Raw genomic sequence first — 11,550 nt, forward strand, 5'->3', positions numbered from 1 at the left:
AGGGCACTCAACATGTACTGCACTGACACAAAGGACTGATGATTGGTTGAAAGAAATTGATAATAAGAAGATTGTGGGAGCTGTACTGTTAGATTTCATTTCAGCCTTTGATATTATTGACCATAACCTGTTGTTGAAAAAACGTACGTTTTGGAACGGGTGGCCACTAATAAACTGGTCCTGAACATCTCTAAAACTAAGAGCATTGTATTTGGTACAAATCATTCCCTAAGTTCTAAACCTCAGCTGAATCTGGTAATGAATGGTGTGGCTGTTGAACAAGTTGAGGAGACTACATTGCTTGGCGTTACCTTAGATTGTAAACTATCGTGGTCAAAACATATAGATTCAATGGGCTCCCGAGTGGCGCAGCGGTCTAAGGCACTGCATCTCAGTGCTTGCGGTGTTACTACAGACCCCCTGGTTCGATTCCAGGCTGTATACACAACCGGCCGTTATTGGGAGTCCCATAGAGTGGCGCACAATTGGCCCAGTGTCGTCCGGGTTTGGTGGTGTAGGCCGTCATTGTAAATAAGAATTTGTTCTTAACGGACATGCCTAGTTAAATAAAAAAAGATGGGGAGAGGTCTGTCCGTAATAAAGAGATGCTCTGCTTTTTTTTACACCACACTCCAAAAAGCAAGTTCTGCAGGCTCTAGTTTTGTCATTATTACCTGTAAGACAATTGGTTATTTACCAATTATTTGTTTACATTGTTTGCCAGAATATAGTTTTTGTTCAACTGCGTCACTCCAGTCAGCAGATGGCGATGTGAGTCTTTCAGGTGATGATTCTTGCGTGACGTATATTCTAGTGGACGGGACGCTTTTTCAACAACAACAATTCAGCCGCCTTGGTAGCTTGCTAGCCAACATAAAACCAAAATATTGAAGCTCTTTAGACCATTTTTGTGTATATTAACATCAGTGTTTTAAACACACTGTCTGTGTATTTAGCAGTTACTCCTTTTGATTTCACATTTACGTTATTAGCTATCTGGCTAAGTAACACTAGGCTAATGCTAACTAGCTAGAAAACATCCCCGACCATGAGCTCACTAAGCTACTCTCCTCCTCCTAAAGAAGAGGTCTGCTGGACGGAGAAAGACGTTACAGTGAAAGAAGAGGAGGAAGAGGAGGATGTCACAGTTAAAACAGAAGTAGAGGATGAAGCTGTTACAGTGAAAGAAGAGGAAGAAGTTACAGTGAAAGAAGAGGAAGAAGGTTTCAGAGTGAAAGAGGAGGATGCAGTTTTTGGAGTGAAGGAGGAGGGGGAGATTACTGTCACATTGGAGGAAGAAGAGGAGACTGGAGAGCTGATTAACACCAGTAAGTAGTATTTTAAAAACAGTGCCACAAACTCTGTAGTTGTTGAACTATTGAACTAATGTGTCGTCTTAAAGACTGCGGTCAAGTGATCCGTCATTCGCAAAACGTGGTCACGCCACCCACCCTTCTGTTTCCGCCTGAATTTTCTTACGGAATAGATACCATTTAACTGTACCGCGTGTTTTCTGGGAGGGAAACTGAGTCGGATGCTCTCTAATGCTCCGACAGAAACGATAGCTACAAATCATTCTAAAAATGACTTTGATATCACGGGTAGAGTGAGGCTGCAGAGGTTGCAGTAGCCCAACGTTGGTGCTGTTTAGGAAATGTTAAATTGTCAAAGCAAGATGTGTTTACGGTCATGATACACACACAGGAAGATCTAAATGATCTTGATATGTTTTTAGTATATAATTAATCCAGTGACCTTTGCTTACCATACGATGTCCATATTATGCCAACTTAAAATATGGGTTAATATAATTACTTATTCTATATTACAGTTAACTTTTAAGTAAAATTGGATGGTAAACATTTTGTCATGTCTGCCACTAGTACGTCACTAATCCATGTTCATTAACATGGCGTTATGCTGGCTTCAACATGGGGGAACACTAGTTTACTGCACAGTGCATTAGGAAAGGATTCAGACCCCTTAACTTTCTCCACATTTTGTTACGTTAAAGCCTTATTCTAAAATGGATTAGATAGTTTTTCCCCCTCATCAATCTACACACAATACCCCTTAATGACAAAGCAAAAACAGGGTTTTTGCAAATGTATACAGAAAAATACTGAAATATCACATTTACATAAGTATTCAGACCCTTTACTCAGTCTTCTTGGCTATGACGCTACAAGCTTGGCACGCCTGTATTTGGGGGGTTTATCCAATTCTTCTCTGCAAATCCTCTCAAGCTCTGTCAGGTTGGATGGGGAGTGTCACTGCACAGCTATTTTCAGTTCTCTTTATAGATGTTTGATCAGGTTCAACTCTGGGCTCAGGCTGGGCCACTCAAGGACATTCAGAGACTTGTCCCGATGCCACTCCTGTGTTATCTTGGTTGTGTGCTTAGGGTCATTGTCCTGTTGGAAGGTGAACCTTCGCCCCAGTCTGAGGTCCTGAGCTCTCTGGAGCAGGTTTCATCAAGGATCTCTCTGTACTTTGCTCCTTTCATCTTTCCCTCGATCCTGACAATTCTCCCAGTCCCTGCATCTGAAAAACATCCCCACAGCATGATGCTGCGACAACAATGCTTCACCGTAGGGATGGTGCCAGGTTTCCTCCAAAGAATCTTGTTTCTCATGGTCTGAGTCTTTAGGTGAATTTTGGCAAGCTCCAAGCGGGCTGTCATGTGCCTTTTACTGAGGAGTGGCTTCCGTCTGGCCACTCTACTATAAAGGCCTGATTGGTGGAGTGCTGCAGTGATGGTTGTCCTTCTGGAAGGTTCTCCCATCTCCACAGAGGAACTCTGGAGCTCTGTCAGAGTGACCATCAGGTTCTTGGTCACCTCCCTGACCAACCCCTTCTCCCCCGAATGCTCAGTTTGGCTAGGCTGCCAGCTCTAGGAAGAGTCTTTTGGTGGTTCCAAACTTTTTCCATTTAAGAATGATGGAAGCCACTGTGTTCTTGGGGAACTTCAATGCTGCAGACATTTTTTTGGTACCCTTCCCCAGATCTGTGCCTCGACACAATCCTGTCTCAAAGCTCTACGGACAACTCCTTCGACCTCATGGCTTTTGCACTGACATGCACTGTCAACTGTGGGACCTTATGTAGACAGGTGTGTGCCTTTCCAAGTCATGTCCAATCAATTGAATTTACCACAGGTGGACTCCAATCAAGTTGTAGAAACAACTCAAGTATCATCAATGAAAACAGGATGCACCTGAGCTCAATTTGGAGTCTCATAGCAAAAAAAAAGTCAAGGGGTCTGAAAACTTTCCGAATGCGCTGTAAACAGAGCTAAGAGTCTCACCAAAGCAGTGCAAAATATCCGGTTAGAAATGATTATTTTCTCTCTTGAACATTGGATGATCTGGGCCAATAGCTGAAGTGTATTTTTATAGCGGACACTCCGGTGTCTTATTGCCCACATGTTCTATCCTCTCTATTTGATATGAATATGACTTGGCCCATTAAGACACTCAGGTTGTGGTGTTATTTTATGTATCATGAAGGCAAGTGTAGGGAAAGGTCAAAGGTAAAATAATAATATTAGTAATAAGCATGGATATGTTGTAAAATTGAAAATCTATATGCCTTGGAGTGTTTATGGATTGAGAGCCAGTTGAATTCAGAGCAGAGATAATTATGTGTTTTTCATGAAAACTCCTGCAGCTGGTTTAGGAGTGTCAATGACGTGATGGCTGTGTGGAGATAGAAGTAACAATGGAACTAGTGTTAGCATTTTTTTATGCTTATGACCTTATGACCTGACACATGGCCACATGCACATAATCTCAGGGGCTGAGAGGATGATGAATGATAAATGTTTTATAATGTATTATGAAATGATAATGGTGAAACAGAATGAACATGTTTGATATTTTATAATCCAGATATATGTTTAAATAATGAATATAGACATTAAGTATATGATGTGTTCTTTTACAGGGGTTTTTAAACTGTGGCCATGGGGTTGTTCTAGACATCTGGTTTGCATTTACATTAGTTTTTTTAAGAAGGGGCTTTTGAGAAGGGGCCTAGGCACGCAGCCAATAGAATGATCGAATGAGAGGGTGGTACCGAACTAAAAAAAGTTAGGAATGTTTGTACATGTGGCTATAAAATTGAGCTCTTGGCCAAAAAGGGACAGTCTTTGTCTCTTTGGAAAAAGGCTCGGCTTTGTTTTTTTAATAAAGTCTAAATTCTTAAATTCACAGGCTCTTATGTCTTGAGAGATATTTTTGAGTTGATTATCTAGTCAAATGTTTCTACAACAAGGTTAATGCAGGTTAGATTTCCTCTCTATTTGATATGAATATGACTTGGTCCATTAAGACACTCAGGTTAATGCAGGTTAGATTTCCTCTCTATTTGATAGGAATATGACTTGGCCCATTAAGACACTCAGGTTAATGCAGGTTAGATTTCCTCTCTATTTGATAGGAATATGACTTGGCCCATTAAGACACTCAGGTTAATGCAGGTTAGATTTCCTCTCTATTTGATATGAATATGACTTGGCCCATTAAGACACTCAGGTTAATGCAGGTTAGATTTCCTCTCTATTTGATATGAATATGACTTGGCCCATTAAGACACTCAGGTTAATGCAGGTTAGATTTCCTCTCTATTTGATATGAATATGACTTGGCCCATTAAGACACTCAGGTTAATGCAGGTTAGATTTCCTCTCTATTTGATATGAATATGACTTGGCCCATTAAGACACTCAGGTTAATGCAGGTTAGATTTCCTCTCTATTTGATAGGAATATGACTTGGCCCATTAAGACACTCAGGTTAATGCAGGTTAGATTTCCTCTCTATTTGATAGGAATATGACTTGGCCCATTAAGACACTCAGGTTAATGCAGGTTAGATTTCCTCTCTATTTGATAGGAATATGACTTGGCCCATTAAGACACTCAGGTTAATGCAGGTTAGATTTCCTCTCTATTTGATATGAATATGACTTGGCCCATTAAGACACTCAGGTTAATGCAGGTTAGATTTCCTCTCTATTTGATATGAATATGACTTGGCCCATTAAGACACTCAGGTTAATGCAGGTTAGATTTCCTCTCTATTTGATATGAATATGACTTGGCCCATTAAGACACTCAGGTTAATGCAGGTTAGATTTCCTCTCTATTTGATATGAATATGACTTGGCCCATTAAGACACTCAGGTTAATGCAGGTTAGATTTCCTCTCTATTTGATATGAATATGACTTGGCCCATTAAGACACTCGGGTTAATGCAGGTTAGATTTCCTCTCTATTTATTTGATATGAATATGACTTGGCCCATTAAGACACTCGGGTTAATGCAGGTTAGATTTCCTCTCTATTTGATATGAATATGACTTGGCCCATTAAGACACTCAGGTTAATGCAGGTTAGATTTCCTCTCTATTTGATATGAATATGACTTGGCCCATTAAGACACTCAGGTTAATGCAGGTTAGATTTCCTCTCTATTTGATATGAATATGACTTGGCCCATTAAGACACTCAGGTTAATACAGGTTAGATTTCCTCTCTATTTGATATTTACATTTTTACATTTACATTTACGTAATTTAGCAGACGCTCTTATCCAGAGCGACTTACAAATTTGTGCATTCACCCTATAGCCAGTGGGATAACCACTTTACAATATGTTTTTTGTTTTTAGGGGGCGGGGGGGTAGAAGGATTACTTTATCCTATCCCAGGTATTCCTTAAAGAGGTGGGGTTTCAAATGTCTCCGGAAGGTGGTGAGTGACTCCGCTGTCCTGGCGTCGTGAGGGAGCTTGTTCCACCATTGGGGTGCCAGAGCAGCGAACAGTTTTGACTGGGCTGAGCGGGAACTATGCTTCCGCAGAGGAACGGGAGCCAGCAGGCCAGAGGTGGATGAACGCAATGCCCTCGTTTGGGTGTAGGGACTGATCAGAAACTGAAGGTACAGAGGTGCCGATCCCCTCACAGCTCCATAGGCAAGCACCATGGTCTTGTAACAGATGCGAGCTTCAACTGGAAGCCAGTGGAGTGTGCGGAGGAGCGGGGTGACGTGAGAGAACTTGGGAAGGTTGAACACCAGACGGGCTGCGGCATTCTGGATGAGTTGTAGGGGTTTAATGGCACAGGCAGGGAGCCCAGCCAACAGCGAGTTGCAGTAATCCAGACGGGAGATGACAAGTGCCTGGATTAGGACCTGTTTCGCTTCCTGTGTAAGGCAGGGTCGTACTCTCCGAATGTCGTAGAGCATGAATATGACTTGGCCCATTAAGACACTCAGGTTAATGCAGGTTAGATTTCTCGTGCCGCGCTATTTCATGATCAAACAATGAATGAATCTAACCGAGTTCTAGGCTATATCATAAAGTTAGAACAATGATGGTGTTCTCGGGGTGATGAGAGATGTTGGGTTTGCGCCAGACAAATCACATGAGAAATTCGAACAAACCGTACAGTTCAGCAAAGCATTATATAGACAGAAATGATTGCATGCATGCAAGGCCCATTGCGACCCAAACGACCAAAAACCTAATCCTACTCATTTAAATATCATAAAAGTATTAAGACAAATTCAAGTTATGAAGGGTATTTTCCAAGCTATTCTACTGAGGGGTTTAATATCCTACATTTGAATGACAAATATTTGAGATCACAAGAAGTTAAACTGAGCAAACAGCACATCATTTTCAAGATATCAACAGTTGCTTCAGTAAAACTCTGAAGAATACATCTCAGATTAAACCCAATGTGGTGAAGGCACAAGCTAAGATCTGATGCATCAATATCCCATGGGGCGGCGCACAATTGGCCAAGCGTCGTCCAGGGTAGGGGAGGGAATTGCCGGCAGGGATGTAGCTCAGTTGGTAGAGCATGGCGTTTGCAACGCCAGGGTTGTGGGTTCGTTTCCCACGGGGGGCCAGTATAAAAAAATAACAATAACAATAATGTACTCACTAACTGTAAGTCGCTCTGGATAAGAGCGTCTGCTAAATGACTAAAAAAAATAAAAAAATATCCATCCCATCCACAACAGTTATGGATGTTATGGATATCGTAACGCTGAAAAACCATCCTGACAATGAAAACAGAGAAACCAATTATAGACCATATAAAACCTTGATGAAAGTTAGCTTTAGAGTGAAATGTTCAAGATGATACGATGTTTTACAAAAACTTTTCCTAAAAAACGTAATGGATGTTTCCTGTCTATCCCAGTCAACCCCCCTATCTTTACAAGACTGTCGAACACGCAAACAAAACCCAAGACTCTTCAATATGGTCTTCATTGCTTCATTAACATCTGATCTTCATAACTAATACTGGGAGACAGCTGTAAGTGGAAGAACCAGCTCTGTAAGCCCTTTGTAAAAGCTTTGAAATATGATTGAATGAAAAGCCTTTTTCTAGACTTGGCTTCCTACTCTGTAATTCTCAGGACATTTAATCCATACCAAGGCCTCCTTTAAGACTCCATAATGTTTCATCATTAGATGCTACAGTCCTCCTTTAAGACTCCATAATGTTTCATCATTAGATGCTACAGTCCTCCTTTAAGACTCCATAATGTTTCATCATTAGATGCTACAGTCCTCCTTTAAGACTCCATAATGTTTCATCATCAGATGCTACAGTCCTCCTTTAAGACTCCATAATGTTTCATCATTAGATGCTACAGTCCTCCATTAAGACTCCATAATGTTTCATCATTAGATGCTACAGTCCTCCATTAAGACTCCATAATGTTTCATCATTAGATGCTACAGTCCTCCTTTAAGACTCTATAATGTTTCATCATTAGATGCTACAGTCCTCCATTAAGACTCCATAAAGTTTCATCATTAGACGCTACAGTCCTCCTTTAATACTCCATAATGTTTCATCATTAGATGCTACAGTCCTCCTTTAAGACTCCATAATGTTTCATCATTAGATGCTACAGTCCTCCTTTAAGACTCCATAATGTTTCATCATTAGATGCTACAGTCCTCCTTTAAGACTCCATAATGTTTCATCATTAGATGCTCCAGTCCTCCTTTAAGAATCCATAATGTTTCATCTGTAGGTGAAGCCTCCTTTAAGACTCCATAATGTTTCATCTGTAGGTGAAGCCTCCTTTAAGACTCCATAATGTTTCATCTGTAGGTGAAGCCTCCTTTAAGACTCCATAATGTTTCATCTGTAGGTGAAGCCTCCTTTAAGACTCCATAATGTTTCATCTGTAGGTGAAGCCTCCTTTAAGACTCCATAATGTTTCATCTGTAGGTGAATTCTTCTTTAAAACTCCATAATGTTAAAGGGATACTGTGAGATTCTGGCAATTTTACAGAGTCAGATTAAATACTGTAGTCCTCAATATCTGTTATTCTAGTGCTCTGCTCAGCCTAAAAACATGACATTCCATGAGAGCAAGATTCTAGTTGGAGCTCTACATCTTTTGTTTTACACCAAGATTATTTTAAATGAGACAATTTTTTGTAAACTGGCCTCAGGTTATTGAGGGATCTGATTTGGATTCAACCTCCGAGCAAGAGAGTTGTGGAGGTTTCATTCAGGTCTCTATTTAAATAAACACTCTGTCTTTGGCAGGAGAAAGACCAGACTCAGAGGAACCAGAGACGTCCAAACCAGCAAGACGACACCACTGCTCCCACTGTGGAAAGGTTTTTAACCAGTTAGGGGACCTGAAACAACATGAGAGAATACATACAGGAGAAAAGCCATACCAGTGCTCCAAGTGTGGAAAGAGTTTTACCCAGTTAGGGCACCTGAAAGGCCACAAGAGATTGCACACAGGGGAGAAGCCTTATCGCTGCTCCCAGTGTGGAAATAGTTTTACAGCGTTAGGGAGCCTGAAAATACATGAAAGAATACACACAGGAGAGAAGCCTTACTACTGCTCCCAGTGTGGAAAGAGGTTTGCCCGTTTAGGGCACCTGAAAGAGCATACAAGATTGCACACAGGGGAGAAGCCTTACCACTGCTCCCTGTGTGTAAAGAGATTTTCCTCATCGGGGTGCCTGAAAATACATGGGAGGACACACACAGGCGATAAACCTTTCCAATGCTCCCAGTGTGGAAATAGTTTTTCCTTGTTAGCGAGCCTGAAAAGACATGGGAGGACACACACAGGAGATAAGCCTCATTACTGCTCCCAGTGTGGAAAGAGTTTTAACCGGAAAGGACAACTGGAACAGCATGAGAGAATACACACAGGGGAGAAGCCCTACTACTGCTCCCAATGTGAAAAGAGTTTTGCCCGGTTAGGGGACCTGAGAAGACATGAGAGGATGCACACAGGAGAGAAGCCTCATCACTGCTCCCAGTGTGGAAAGAGTTTTAATCAGTTAGGTCACATGAGAAGACATGAGAGAATACATACAGGAGATAAGGATGTAGGCTGCTGAACAGTAGGATATAGGACAGATGTAGGCTGAACAGTAGGACATAGGACAGATGTAGGATACTGAACAGTAGGACATAGGACAGATGTAGGATACTGAACAGTAGGACATAGGACAGATGTAGGATACTGAACAGTAGGACATAGGACAGATGTAGGCTGAACAGTAGGACATAGGACAGATGTAGGATACTGAACAGTAGGACATAGGACAGATTTAGGCTGAACAGTAGGACATAGGACAGATGTAGGTCCAATACATGGTGGGTCAGTAGGCCGTAGAGACTCTGAATGTGTCTTGTGTATTGACTTTCCAGTGTTTTGCGTATTGCATGTATTATAGTGGATTGGGTTTGTGGATTTGTTTGCTGACTTCACAAAATGAATTTCCATGTAAATGGACAAAGTATATTGCTCTCATTTTGAGAAAAGACAAATCCAGTTAGAGAAAGGTTTCCCAAACTCTACCCCAAAGAGTAGATAATAATAATAGTTGGTCATTTAGCAGACACTCTTATCCAGAGCGACTGACAGGAGCAATTAGGGTTAAGTGCCTTGCTCAAGGGCACATCGACAGATTTTTCACCTAGTCGGCTCGGGGATTAGAACCAGCGACCTTTCGGTTACTGGCACAACGCTCTTAACCACTAAGTTACCTGCCGCCCAGCTCAGCTTTAATGTTGCTGGTGACACTGTCTGTGATTTTATTTAGAATTCAAGGCACACTTAACCAGCATGGCTACCACAGCATTCTGCAGCGATACAACATCCCATCTGGTTTGAACTTAGTGGGACTATCATTTGTTTTTCAACAAGACAATGACCCACAACACACCTCCAGGCTGTGTAAGGGTTATTTGACCAAGAAGGAGAGTGATGGAGTGCTGGATCAGATGACCTGGCCTCCACAATCATCCGACCTCAACCCAATTGAGATGGTTTGGGATGAGTTGGACCTTAGAGTAAAGGAAAAGCAGCCAACAAGTGCTCAGCATATGTGGGAACTCCTTCAACACTGTTGGAAAATAATTCCTCATGAAGCTGGTTAAGAGAATGCCAAGAGTGTGCAAAGCTGTCATCAAGGCAAAGGGTGGCTACTTTGAAGAATCTCAAATATACCATTTATTTTGATTTGTTTAACACTTTTTGGTTACTACATGATTCCATATGTGTTATTTCATAGTTTTGATGTCTTCACTATTGTTCTACAATGTATAAAATAGTACAAATAAAGAAAAACCCTTGAATGAGTAGGTGTGTCCAAACCTTTGACTTGTACTTTACATCTACAGTTGAAGTCGGAAGTTTACATACATCTTAGCCAAATCCATTTAAACTCAGTTTTTCACAATTCCTGATAATTAATCCTAGTAACAATTCCCTGTCTGTGAAATGTCAGAATAATAGTAGAGAGTGATTTATTTCAGCTTTTATTTATTTCATCACATTCCCAGTGGGTCAGAAGTTTACATACACTCAATTAGTATTTGGTAGCATTGCCTTTAAATTGTTTAACTTGGGTCAAACGTTTTGGGTAGCATTCCACAAGCTTCCCACAATAAGTTGGGTGAATTTTGGCCCATTTCTCCTGACAGAGCTGGTGTAACTGAGTCAGGTTTGTAGGCCTCCTTGCTCGCACACGCTTTTTCAGTTCTGCCCACAAATGTTCTATAGGATTGAGGTCAGGGCTTTGTGATGGCCACTCCAATACCTTGACTTTGTTGTCCTTAAGCCATTTTGCCACAACTTTGGAAGTATGCTTGGGGTCATTGTCCATTTGGAAGAACCATTTGCGACCAAGCTTTGACTTCCTGACTGATGTCTTGAGATGTTGCTTCAATATATCCACGTAATTTTCCTTCCTCATGATGCCATCTATTTTGTGAAGTGCACCAGTCCCTCCTGCAGCAATGCACACCCACAGCATGATGCTGCCACCCCCGTGCTTCACGGTTGGGATGGTGTTCTTCAGCTTGCAAGCATCCCCCTTTTTCCTCCAAACATAACAATGGTCATTATGGCCAAACAGTTATATTTTTGTTTCATCAGACCAGAAGACATTTCTCCAAAAGGTACGATCTTTGTCCCCATGTGCAGTTGCAAACCATAGTCTGGCTTTTTTATGGGGGTTTTGGAGCAGTGGCTTCTTCCTTG

At 41.4% G+C, this 11,550-nt stretch overlaps 1 protein-coding gene across 1 annotated transcript; it reads left to right on the forward strand.

Moving 5' to 3' along the window:
• Positions 1–824: 824 nt before the first annotated feature.
• LOC311126513 (uncharacterized protein) lies at positions 825–10,646 on the forward strand. Its single transcript, XM_084200509.1, has 2 exons — positions 825–1,328; positions 8,583–10,646. The coding sequence occupies exons 1-2, from the start codon at positions 1,049–1,051 to the stop codon at positions 9,398–9,400; spliced, it is 1,098 nt and encodes a 365-aa protein (XP_084056635.1). The 5' UTR covers positions 825–1,048; the 3' UTR covers positions 9,401–10,646.
• The last annotated feature ends 904 nt before the right edge of the window (positions 10,647–11,550 follow it).

This window comes from Coregonus lavaretus (assembly GCF_964263955.1).
Source record: "Coregonus lavaretus genome assembly, contig: HAP1_SCAFFOLD_129, whole genome shotgun sequence".
Taxonomy (NCBI): domain Eukaryota; kingdom Metazoa; phylum Chordata; class Actinopteri; order Salmoniformes; family Salmonidae; genus Coregonus; species Coregonus lavaretus.